We start from the raw sequence: 13,773 nt of genomic DNA, 5'->3' as shown, positions 1-13,773 counted from the left end.
GGGCCAATTAATGGACAAACTTCTGTGTTTTGCTTCTTCCTGTTACTGTTAGAGCTGAAATGTCAAGGTGATCTGAGTCAGCACAGAAAATATAAAATGTGGGCTAATGGGAAATAAGGTAAAAGTGCAGTATTTACTTTAATATACATTCCGGTTTGGTAAGATTCTTTAATATGGCACTTAATATGATTTAAACTATCTGTTGCTTACATATTTATTTTAAGGATATTGTTGAAGGGGTGGCCTCTTGTTCTTTGTTATTTTCTACAAAAAAAAAAAAAAGATCTCCCGCAGCCTAGGGGCGCTGCAGAAATCCGGGCCGTGTGTAAAGTGTAATGATGTCCCCTCAGAAATACCTTATATGTTTAATAACCTCTTCTTTCCCATCAAGAGGGAGCTCCGATCATCCACCTAGTAAGTAAGGTTTTTACAACTGTCCGGTTGGAAAATGTCTGCCCGGTTTTCAAAATTTTGAAAACTGGGACGCCTGTCACCTGCTTCTGGATCGTGTTGTTGAATGCTCTGGGCGGCTATATGGCAGGCTCCTCCATTGTTGCGGAAGAATGAGGGAGATTTGAAAAGCATGCAGCAGTGTTCTCCCTCCTCCGCACTACATGTTACAAGTGCAAGGAATAGGCAGCCCTGGGGAGAGGGAGCCCAGTCTGGGAAGCCAGCAATTCTGTACTCTCATCCGCACAAGGACTAGGTTTACCCAATGCGGCGCAATTCGGCGCTAGGTGACATATTGTGACTAGAGAAAAGAGAAACAGGTGCCCCCAAACAAAAGCGCTGGAGGGGTGCTGGGACCATGCGGTCTCGGGGCACCATTTGCTCAAATCCAGCCCTGTGTTCATGCCATAATCTGTCTGCCCATGCTCCCAGTATGTGCCATACTCTGCGTGTGTGTGCCACGTCTGTGGAACATAATCCTGGCCTGTAGATGTCACTGTGCCCAAACTTAAACCGTGCATACTTTTGGACAGCTTAAAAGTGAAAGTTACTGTTGTGTAATGCCTGCATGAGCCTGCTAATAAAGCACTGTTATACCCTACTCATCCTCTGCTACCCAAAACATAACAAATTGACGACGAGATGGCTCTTCTACCTCTGCAGCAGCCTGCACCTTTTCTTCCAAACCCTGGTGGGCCTACCATACCTTTTACTGCCTGGATTCGTATGTTTTAAATTTACATTATTGCTTCTGACCAAGGGGAGATTTCTGCTGCTAGAAAGCTTGCTTTACTTATTCACTGCCTGGGAGCAGAGGGACAGCATATATTCTATACATTACCATTACCATATGATACTTATGAAACTTACTGCTATAAAGAACTTTTAAGTGCCAAGAGTACAAAAAAGTTGCTGAAAGATATAAATTCCACCAAAGTGGACAATGTAATGGCGAATCCACAGAACAATTTGTAGCAGCTTTGAGAGAGCTGGTTGTTACCTGTGAGTTTGGGAATCTAACAGATGAAATGCTAAGAGACCAAATAGTGGAAAAAACAAACTCACCTCGCATTAGAGAGAGACTGCTCCTAGAGCAGGATTTAACCCTTGCAAAGGCTATTACAGTTGCTAGCCAAATTGAAACAGCATTGGCAGAGGCTAAAACTCTCAGTCAGGGAACTGCTGGGATCTGCTAAAGATGTTCATGAAGTCACTACTAGTGATGGGGCGAATTTGGGGCGTTTCGGTTCGCCGGAAAATTAGCGTTATTTCCCGGCAAAAAATTCGCCAGCCAGCGTTTTTGGACACCGGTGAATTTTTGCGGCGCTTTTGCGAATCTATTCGCCGGCGGCGAATCGCGGGAATTTGCATCTGGTGAATAAATTCGCCTATCACTAGTCACTACTACAAATGTCACAGTATTAAGTGTGGATAAAGCTGATACATTTATTCCAGACAAGTTTATATGCACTGTCAGTGTCACTACTGCTTCTGCTGACAAGGGACACTCCATTAACCTGATGCTTGATACAGGTTCAGCTGTTTCTATACTACCAAAGTATATTTTCTTGAAATACTTTGCAAAAGATCCGCTTGTTGCATCTGCCCTGAAACTGGTCAGTTACTTAAAGGATCCAATCCCTGTGCTTGGTTGCTTGCCAGTGACTGTACAATTTGAATCAAATACTGCAAAATGTGACTTTTACATTGTGAATAAGGGTACTGCTATACTTGGAAGGGATCTCTTTGCTGCATTAAACCTACAATTAGTTGGTGGTCTCATTACTACAGCACCAGTGCCTGCCACACAGCCAGTGTCTAAAATTTCACCACAAAGCAACACTTCACTGGGCTGTGCAAAGAACCTTGTACAAAAAGTTAAGGTGAGACCAGATGTCAAACCAGTACCATTTTCTGCTTGCTATTGATATTGTTATGCTATATATTGTGATATTGTTATTGATTTGCTATAACCTTGATAGACTATTACAGTAAATGTACAAAAATTGCATTTTTGGTGGTGCTGTGTTATTGACAGGGGAGGATGAGGTATATGGATTTAAGGGTATGTCTTAATATTACAGCGTTTTTCATATGAGTGATGAGTTATATCCTTGCAGTGAGCACCAACCATTTGGTTTTTTGGTGTGCTACCACTGTTAATGTGGACATGGTCTTTAAATACAGGGAGTGGTCAGCATTTGCTTCTATTATCGGCCCTCCACCATGTACACCAGACAAATTCCGGCCCTCTATACCAGAGAAGTTGGACAGCACTGCATTAATGAATAAAGATAGATTTTTATGTATCTAGAAGAGGAGGCACTTAAATGTGGTTCAGTCGTCTAGCAATCCTATCGATGTATACAAAGTGATTGTCAATGGTGGGCAGAAAATAACTGAAAAGATTTGTGAATAAACTATTCCAGGAAAGACTTTAAAGGAAAGAAAACTAGTAGACTTAGGCCCTGCTGGATGCAGCAGAATTGACTTGAAATAATTCTCTTTGGTCGGATTAGCATGAGTAATTTATCACTTATTTTACTGGCTGCTTAAGTACATTTGATCTTTTGAATTTCTTCTTTATGATCTTAACCACTTGACTTTGGGACTAGAATACACCATGCAGCTAGGGAAGGAGTCTAAATGCCTCACAAGGAGTTCAGACCAATATAATAATCTATAATTATTAAAGATCACCAGCCTCCATGTAGGAAATAGCTGCAAGCAAGGTGACACCATGCAATGATTCAATACTGGCAAATCCAACTAGTTTAACAGGTGCAAATGCTTTAAGAGAATCTAATACAAAATGCGCTGAGATTGTTAAACATAAGCTGAATTGAAATTAACTTGATTTTTAGAGCAAATGCACTTGCTCTTAATCACCTAAGGAGATTTTACTGTGCATAGCTATAGTAACTCATGCATTTCTGAGAAATCAACTATTTATTTTGCTTTAGTTTTTCAAGTGTTTTATGCACAAGATTGGTCTATATAATTCCTGTATAGGGTATGTTTCCATTTTTTTTGTTAATAAAATATTTTAAGTACTCATCTACTGCTACCAGTCACCCATTCTATAGGAACGTCACCGCCATCAAAATGATGATGTTTTCACATAGATTAGAATATGAAGGCAGCATGATGTGAAATAAAATATAGTATTTAACAGTTGAAAAAATACAATAGGACCATCTGCAAAGAATGCATGGCCATGTAGACAAAACACATGTTTTATGTTTTTCAAATGTGCATTTTATAAGGTATAAAGTAATCTTGCTGTAAATTAATTATATAAGGTATGTATACTGTTAAGCACTAAGCAATGACCATATACAGGCCTATTGTCTATGGCAATGACCATATACAGGCCTATATAGATCATCTATAGCATGTCAAAAATATTTGTTACTCATTGACTTCATTGCATTTGCCAAATTTTTGCTGTTTTGCGAATTTTTGGCAAAGCAAAATGGGTCAGATTCGCCCATGAAATGACTTTCAGTATTCTTATATCTGGGAATGGGGATTACTTTAGCACACCTATTTCTTCTGTAATGTCAGTTATACTGGAAATAATGTGTATATTAAATGTATATACCATATGTAAGACTTAACTATACAAAAAGTAAATAATAATAATAAAAGAACTACAATATTACAATAGTTTAATAAAGGTTGTACAGAATATCAGAGGAGGGAATCATGCTATACCTAGGAATAACTAAAGCAATAACATAGAGACTAGAAAGTAAAGATAGAGACTAGAAAGTAAAGATCTTAGTATTAGTTATAAGTAGGAACTGTGTAGGCAGCACCTTAAATAAAAATGACTACGAATAAATGCACATTTAAGAAATCCGAGACATTAAACATATGTATGAGGCTTGTTACTTATGTTTTTCACTCTTCACCATTGCTAACCATATTTACAGTATATGTTATTTCACTTTGTAAAAACTGCTCCTGTAATGGGCACAAAGGGGTTTACTAGAACAGGAATAGAGATAGTTATGTTTTTGATAAAGGAATCACTATCATAACATTTCAACATTCTTTCTCATCTGCATAATAAGTACCATCAACAAGAAAGTCATTTAATTTTGAAATGTAAAGTGGGGCTATTTCTTAGTTTCTCAGGTGCCTTCAGGCATGTGACTTGTGCTCTGATAAACTTCACTCCCTCTTTACTGCAGTACTACAAGTTGGAGTGATATCACCTCCCTCTCCCCCCCCCCACCCACACCAGAAGCCTAAAAACAGAGCAATAGGAAGATAACCAGAGATTAGCCTCTCAATACCTGCATTGCTAAAAATGCTCCCATGCCCCAACCAGTGCTAGATATGGGAATAGCACTCAACCTTACTACAGGCTTTTGGCTCCAACAGACTCCATTTAAAGGCATGCACATCCAAGTCCAACCACTTTTGTGACATCAGAGAGGGGTGGGGCAGGCGTGGGTCTATAAATGGAGGTGCCTGATAGTTTGGGTTTGGTGCGGATGCTGGTCAAATTTTTGTTGGCCTGCACATCACTACCAACCAAGACTTCTTTAGTTACAATGAGTAATAAAAACAGTAGTTTATCAAGCAATAGCTTGTGGAGTGCTGGCTATTACTGAAAGCAAATGATCAGGCACAATGCACTGAGATGACTGGCTACACACAAAAAAACACACCAAAAAATTCACTTATTGTTCAAGAATAATATTTTAAATGGTAAAATGCATTACTTGCAATGTATACCATGCAATTTAGTGATAATAAATGTTAAAGAGAATTCAAGTAAAAAAAAACCTACCCTACATAGACCCCCCTCCCTGCTCCCCCCAGCCTAGCTGCTACCCAGGGCACATGCCCCTAAGTCTTTACTTACCCCTCGGTGCAGATTCTTCCAGCAGAGTTCACAGCTGCCATCTTCCGGCTCTTCGAATGAGAGCATTTTTTTGTCGCATGCGCAGTTGGAGCAATCTTCCCATTCACAACAACTGCGCATGTGCGCATGTCATGTCAAGTCATGGAAATTGCAGGTACGCAATCTCATTCCGAAGATTACCGAAGAGCCAGAAGATGACTGCTGTGAACTCCACTGGACAGAATCTGCACCAAAGGGTAAAGAAAGACTTAGGGGCATTTGCCCGGGGTAGCAGCTTGGCTGAGGGGGGGGGGTCTATGTAGGGTAGGGGGTAGGGTTTTTTTTTGAATTTACTGTTTAATTCTCCTTTAAGTAATGGGTAAAAAGAAAAATTCAGATTAGCCACTAGAGGATAACAATTGTTGAGGGAAAGTCCCCAGTGGGTGGAGGATGGTAGGTTATAAAAGGCCTGGTTGTGGGTAGGAATTTGGAGATGAATCATGGGAAAGAAAGAGAGTAGCAGGCTCTCTGATTGTTGAGTCATTGCCTGGAAGAGATAGAGATTTAGAAAGTTGTGGTAACTAGTAAGCTATATATATATATATATATATATATATATATATATATATATATATATATATATATATATATCAAACATTACTATTCAGAAACATTGGAAAAATATATATAATACTATATATAATATTTCAAATAAATATGTGCTATTTTTAGTGTCCCCATTTTGTGATTACAATTTATCCACTATTAGGGTTTTTAATCCATTATACCAATAATTATGCCTAAATGCTTTAATTCCATTTTACATTTAATTGATTTTAATTATCTGTGCTTTCAACTGATGAGTCTGTTGTACTGTGGGTTTGTTTTTAAACAATATGCCCTCTGTACTGTAGCTAGTGGAATGCAGCACACAATATATTGATTTGTCAGTACGATTTGTGGCCACAGTCTATTAATACAACAAGTAGCGTATATGGGTCATACGTTCTGAATTGGCCTTTAAACAGAACCAACTGTCAGCTTGCCTTCATAAAACTTAGTATATTACTAAAATAACCTTTCAAACATCAGCATTTGCACAAAGCCAGAGAGAGCACTGGATAATACATTTGAACAAATAAAGGTTTTTGAGAGAATATTTGGAGCTGCAAAGGAAAAGAAGTATTTTTTTTTATTTTTATTTTTTGCAATATCCATAAGACTATCTCAAGTACCTGGTCCAGTTTCCAGTGGAACTCTGCAGGTCTGAAAGTGTCTGCTTGATCAAAGTCTCGGCGTAATAGGAACACGAGGCGGCAGTTGTGCACATACAGAGCATAGTGGTGCCTATTCATCTCTGAAAAGTAAACAATACCACAGGTGAAAATATTTTTGCAAATACTAACATTATGTCACAAATATGTTACTTATATCACATAATATATGAAATGACATTTAAATGCTAGAGTTTTATATTTGAAGTTACACATCTTTCACATTGGCACATCTAGGAACCAGGACAATTCAAAAGTCGACCAATCATAATTCTCAAGTTCTTTGGCCCTCTTTTTTTACTGACTCGAAAACTCTAATCGAATTCAACTTAACTCAAATCGAGATTTTTCTCTGAAAAAAACTAGAATGTCAGGAAGGCTAGTAACATCATCAAATTGGTCACTGGACACACAAGCCGTCCATGATGATTCACTTTTAATAAAAGTCACATACTGTTAAGTTTGCTTGGAAAACATGGATTTGTTTGTAGATATGCCAATTAAATGAGAAATCCTAACCCTAATTTAATGTAAACTCAGTTCGTTGACAGTAGATCTTATGTTAGCAACCTGCATAAGCTCCCTCTATAATAAAGCATATGATGATTTATGCATTTAGGGCAGATTTAATAAGGATCAGGATTTCTAGCCATTCTGTATTGCCTGGAATTTTGATCAAATCATTTCTATTTATACATCGATTCAATAGTCCATTTCAAATGATTAAGTCAAAAACCATTGTTACTAATCACTATCCATAGCCTGGTATGAGCTATTACATTGCATAACAGATCATAGGCAACATTTATTGTTTCTTCCTTTTCCATTAAGTCAATATTAGTGATGGACAAAGTCTCCCATCACTAGTCAATATCAATATGAACCACATATATGCTTTGCTAAGGTGTTTAATAGAATGTAATATTTTCATGAATACATATATACTTCTTTATGGATCAAGTGGGATCAGTAGGTAATTATGATCATTTAGTGAATCTGGCCCCTGACTTTTGTTTGTAGCAGACAGGGAGAAGGGCTCAAGGATTACTGGAGCTTAACCCTTTATTCATTAATGAATATTAGGACCTTCTACAGCATCCTCATGTCCACAAATGTCAGCTTGTGTGCCCATGCCTCCTTGTGCAAATGGATATTCTGCTCGAAGATACAATTGTCTTAATAAAAAAAATAATTGTAAAATTCCCTTCCCATCCATCTTCACTTTGCACAAGCAGAGAGTATAACCAGTGGTGGGGGAGGGGGGCTGTTACACAGAAGGAGCCATTTGGTAGGGTAAGGACATTTAACTATGGAAAGGATAAGACAAACTATCGTCATTCATTTGAAGGGAACTGTTCGGAAGAGGCTTGAGGCATTTTGCCTGTCTGCTAGGGCAGGGAAATAATACATCCAAGTCAGCAAACAATATACTACATGGATTTCTCTTAAAGAGTGAAATCACCTAGTATATATACCAGGAATTAGATACCTAAATTGTCATTTCTTTCTTATTACAGAGAAGACGTATGGCCCTTTTAAGTTAAAGTGACATAGCCTATATTAAACTGGGTTGTGTATTTCTTGACATCAAATCTTTTATTTACCTTTTAGTTCAGGGAAGGTCAGCCTTTGGCACTCTGCTGTTGTGTCCAGGCATACAGCTCTATCCTCCAACAGCCCGAGCATCAAAGGTTAACTATACCTGTTTAGCTAAAGGGCAAGTATCATCTTTTAATGAAAACAAATATGTCTAACAATTAGCACTACTAACTTAAACCAGCATCACAATTAAAAAAGAGGTAATTCTGTGCAAAGCAAAAGTGCTTGGGCCTACAATTTTCAGCACCCATTGGCAGCACCATTTAATTTTATACCATATACTGTACTGGTTTTTTACTCAAGCTCATACATATATTCACTTCACAAAACATGTTTATGTCTGGTCTATTCTTTGAAAGAATCCCTGTCTCTACAGTTAGGTCCATAAATATTTGGACAGAGACAACTTTTTTCTAATTTTGGTTCTGTACATTACCACAATGAATTTTAAATTTAATAACTCAGATGCAGTTGAACTGCAGACTTTAAGCTTTAATTCAGTGGGTTGAACAAAAAGATTGCAAAAAAATGTGAGAAACTAAAGCCTTTTTTTTAACACAATCACTTCATTTTGTTATGATGCATTTTGCATATTTTCTGATAATATTTTATAATATAACTTTATGTCACTGCTGAAATACTACTGTCTTCAGGCATGTTATATATTAAAAGGAAGTTGCTTCTTTGAAAGCTAAGCTAATGATAAACAAAACTCCAAAGAATTAAGAGGGGCTCCCAAACTTTTTCATATGACTGTATATATATATATATATATATATATATATATATATATATATATATATATATATATATATATATATATATATATATATATATTCACACAATAACCAGGTTTTCTGTCTCTTAGCAATCTCCTCCTAGATAAATCAATGTAATCTACACGGCTGAATTTAAAATATTAATTTCTCGAAACCAGGCTGCCCCTCACCTCGACTGCACCGCTACTCACATGCCACCACCTACTGTGACCAGCTCAGAAACATTGTCTCCCCTTATATAAGAACCTGCTCCCCAAACCTGATCTCAATGTGCTGTTTGCTAAAGAAAAGGAAGTCAGGAGATTGGAAAGGTAGCACAGTCCCCAGTGCAATCAGGTGGCATGCCGCCCCTAAAGATTTGCTGTCCTAAACCCAGACCTTTGTGTCCATCCAACAAATCCGGCATGGCAATCTAAAATTGAAGCTCTTTTCCCCAAAGCTTGCTACTCCTCGTTTTCAGTTACTATTATTTGCCCATTTACCCTGCAGATTCAATACAGTGACTTGAGATAATCATTCACTCTTCCATTTCTCAATCATTAACACTACTGTGAAAATGTGTCAGTTTTTTCTTCTTACTCTTCAACTGCTTAAGAATGTTTATCTTGGCTTTATTATGTTAAAACATTCAATATGGCTCTCCATTAAGCAAACAGCAAATTACAAAATCTTCTCTTAACTTCTATTTACTCCTCTACATCTTCTACATCATCTACATCAATTATGTCTACACATGTCCCTGGTCAAGTCCTTGGTTCCTTCTAGAGCCAACACATTTTACTTCACCCACATCCATTTCCATTCCCCATCTTCAATATTCATTATTGCGCTAAAATTCCAGCCATGAATTCCTCCATAGGGAAATTTTCTTTAACTTCTTCCAAACGAAATCCCTACTTCTTGGAGATCTAGCACAGTATGAGTCATTCTTGGCACTTGGGTGCTGTGAATGTTAATTATGGTGACTCCTAGATAATTGTATATGTTTGTTTATTCCCATAAACAGAAAAAACATATTTAAGAGATGCAGTTTCCCATATGCATATCTAAAAAAATAGGAGCAGATCTGGATGGCTACAAAATAATTACCCAGTTATAGTTACAGGAACACTTTAATGCACTGAAAATATCTGCTATAAACTCATTAGAAACAAAGATCTTTACTTACTCTTTTGTCACATTAGATAAAGTGTTTGGGAGAGATACTTAATTTGCAATTTTAAAATAATCAACAGTATAACCAAATGTACAATGTTTTAGAAAAAATATTCCTGCTGAAAACACAATTAATCAATTATCCCTAATTAAATGGATTAACTTCCTATAAAATCTCTTAAGAAGCATTTATTTTCTACTAGTTAAAAAAACTGTTTAGAAACAACATCTACTGTCATTTACAAGTTCCTAATGATTTAAGTTCATGGTATAGTATTCGTCCATGAGCTAAAAACACGATTCACAAAAGGAAGGTGACAAATGCTTTCATGCATACAATTGTGACAAGCTCACAATGTCAAACATTTTTGCCGGAATATTGAGAGGGAGGTAATAAAGCTAATAATGTTTTGTAAGGTTCTTACAAAAAGTGATATTATTAGTCTATCCACTAAACTTAAATACGGTATATTGCAGATATAGAAATAGCCATTGCGGTTCCCCACTTAATGAAAAAGGACATTTTGGTAAAAAAAAAAAAAATATCCAGCAAAAGCACATTTTCAACAATTTCCAATGTAATATCTTGAATAGAATACTGTAAAAATAGCTATAGTTAATAGATTTTGGCTCCTCATGGCAGGTATATTTTGTTTAAACCAGCCCCACCATGTATAACCTGCCACAAAATATTAATGGTAATATTAATCATAGTAATTAAAAAGATCAGACTGAAAACAATATTAAAAGTAAAAATAAATGATATCTTAAATGTATCACAGTCTAGTAAATTACCTGTTTTATCAGAGTTGCATAGGATGGTCTCTTTTTCAGCTCTTAATCCAGGACTTGGACCATGTTTCATCCACATTGTGATTGTGAACTGGTCAGTTAGATTCTTTGGTACAACTGCATCGGGTATCTTTACTCCTTGCTTGCCATCAAATTTATAGATCATGCCACTGTTGTCCATGGGTAGACCTGCTGTCCAGTTAGTGGACGCACTGGGAGATGGGAGTAAGTTAATGGCACCAGAAGAGGCCCCTAGAAATGAAAATTTGGCACATTTTAATGAACTTTTTCTCCAAATCTTAATTTGTAAAGAACTAAATCCTAAAAAGAATATGGCTAGAAATGTCTACTGACCTTATTGTACCAACCAGGGGTTAGGCAGCCCCAGAACATGAAGGAAAATAAACCATACAATTTAAAAGCCTCCAAAAAAAAGTTTACACACTTTCAATTATATTTCTTTACATGTATGAAGATTTCATCATTTTAATATTACATAGCAAAATCTTAACTCATCAAATAGAAAAACAACTTTTATTGTATGCAGTGCTTGAATTGGGAACAAAAAGGTAAAGGGATGGGGGCGTGACTGATGTAGCCCCGCCCACAGTCAAAAGGCGCGCCGCGAATATTTTTCTAGAGGCCACGCCCCCTTTCATGGCCACGCCCCCAACTAAACCAGGATGGCAATGACATGTATAAATACCCCCAGAACTCAGAGCAAGATGGTACGGTGGCAATGACATGTATAAATACCCCCAGAACTCAGAGCAAGATGGTACGGTGGCAATAACATGTATAAATACCCCCAGAACTCAGAGCAAGTTGGTACGGTGGCAATGACATGTATAAATACCTCCAGAACTCAGAGCAAGATGGTACGGTGGCAATGACATGTATAAATACCCCCAGAACTCAGAGCAAGATGGTACGGTGGCAATGACATGTATAAATACCCCCAGAACTCAGAGCAAGATGGTACGGTGGCAATAACATGTATAAATACCCCCAGAACATATATTAAAATGAATACATTTCCAGAGGTTAAAAATTAAAATGTGCCAGCTAGTAAAAAAAAAAAAGTCCAAGACCTTACCACTAATCTCCCTGTGCTGAGACAGATGGGGGGGGGGGGTCACTGAGCCACCAACTTTTCCTTATGCAAGTCCATAGCCCGGCGTTACAGACAATTCTTTGCCAGTGTGGGCGGGAAATTCAAATCCTTCGGTGCAGCAGTCGACAAGTCTGTAGCACTTGGTTCTTCTGCTGCTAGTGTTCTTAACCCCCCCCCCTTGCTCTCCCAGATGCAGCCAGGACAAGTCACTCTAGAACAGGGTTCCCCAACCTTTAGAACCCGTGAGCAACGTTCAAAAGTAAAAGGAGTTGGGGAGCAACACTAGCATGAAAAATGTTCTTGGGGTGCCAAATAAGTGCTGTGATTGGCTATTTATTAGCCCCTATGTGGATTGTCAGCCTACATTGAGACTCTGTTTGGCAGTACACCTGGTTTTTATGCAATTAAAACTTGCCTCCAAGCCTGGAATTCAAAAATAAGCACCTGCTTTGAGACCACTGGGAGCAACATCCAAGGGGTTGGAGAGCAACATGTTGCTCACGAGCTACTGGTTGGGGATCACTGCTCTAGAATTTACACACGCAGCACAGGAGACGTGAGATGCCAGACAATATCATCAATCACGGTGAACTCTTGAAAAAACTTTGTGCGGCAGCGCGTGACGTTGGTGGGGGAGGACAATAACGGAGAACAGCTTTGTTAACTTGTTCCTCTGGCACAGGGCTGCTCATTATTCAAGAACAAGGTGGGAGAAGGGGGAGTGAAGGTTCGCGTTGGGAAAAAAAACAATTCGCTGCGCTGCGAGCACCCACAGGCCAATCAGATTCTCCGTTCTCCGTTCTTGTCCTCCCCCACCAAAACCCGTCAGGAAAGAGAGTTTGGGTGAGTTCCGGGTGCACTGCGTCATTAACCCAGCGATTACCAACTGCAGGGAGATCTCTGCTGAGCGCTTGCAGTTGCATTACAGCTAGATTAGACGTCATGTGTAGTGGCCAATAGGCGCCAAAGTTCCTCCCCGGAACTGAAAGTGCGAGCTGCAGTGGGAATAGCCGGGCTGCTTTGACACAGTGAGGTAAAAAAAACCAGGGACAAAAAAAAAAAAGCTCCGGTATTCTTAACTCTACCATCCCGCCTGAGGGATGCAATTTAGTGAAAAAAAAAGAAGTGGCGGCATGCCATCCCGCCCCAATTCAAGCACTGATTGTATGATATTTGGTATTATATCACATTTATTTTTTAATTTCTCTCTCTCATTTCCATTTTCTCTACCCTATGGAATATAATACTGCATTATGATTAATACACTGTGCATTGACTGTTAATATTTAATTGTCCTATATTTTAAGTCTTTGCAATTCATTTAGTGATATTGTATTTTAATGGATTTATTTTTCAGGAAGTTACTGTTTAACAAGCTGATATCCACATTCTTTTTTTTTTTTTTTTGCTTTATATAAATTCGAGCAAACATGGACCAATATGGTTCTGAAACTGTAATCACTGTTATCATCATTTATTTATATACCGCCAACAAACTATGCAGTAATTTACAATAGTAGTATAAGGAACAGAGGGCTTTGGTTTGAAATGAAAGGTTTTGGAACAAATAAGGAAAGAATTATGAGATTATTATTTATGGTACAGTATGTTAACTTTTGATAGATCAGGCTGGGTTAATTAGGTTTCTTTGAATGGTATGATATACAAGAGAGACTATTGGAGGGAAAATAAGAGTCTGGAAGTAAAAGTCAAGGAAGGGAATTTCAGGTTCAGGCAGAAGAAGAAGCAATA

At 37.9% G+C, this 13,773-nt stretch overlaps 1 protein-coding gene across 1 annotated transcript in view; it reads right to left on the bottom strand.

Annotated features, from left to right (window-relative positions):
• Nucleotides 1–13,773, bottom strand: part of clstn2.S (calsyntenin 2 S homeolog) — a 454,486-nt gene that overhangs the window by 65,544 nt on the left and 375,169 nt on the right. Inside the window, exons 7-8 of the mRNA XM_018265797.2 lie at nt 10,911–11,159; nt 6,544–6,665 (exon numbers count right to left, since the gene is read on the bottom strand). Of these exons, the coding sequence (XP_018121286.1) occupies nt 6,544–6,665; nt 10,911–11,159 (371 nt within the window). The remainder of the gene's footprint in view (nt 1–6,543; nt 6,666–10,910; nt 11,160–13,773) is intronic.

This window comes from Xenopus laevis, chromosome 5S (genome assembly GCF_017654675.1).
Source record: "Xenopus laevis strain J_2021 chromosome 5S, Xenopus_laevis_v10.1, whole genome shotgun sequence".
Classification (NCBI taxonomy): domain Eukaryota; kingdom Metazoa; phylum Chordata; class Amphibia; order Anura; family Pipidae; genus Xenopus; species Xenopus laevis.
The sequence above is the reverse complement of the archived record's forward strand: the minus strand, read 5'-3'. Positions and strand labels throughout refer to the sequence as shown.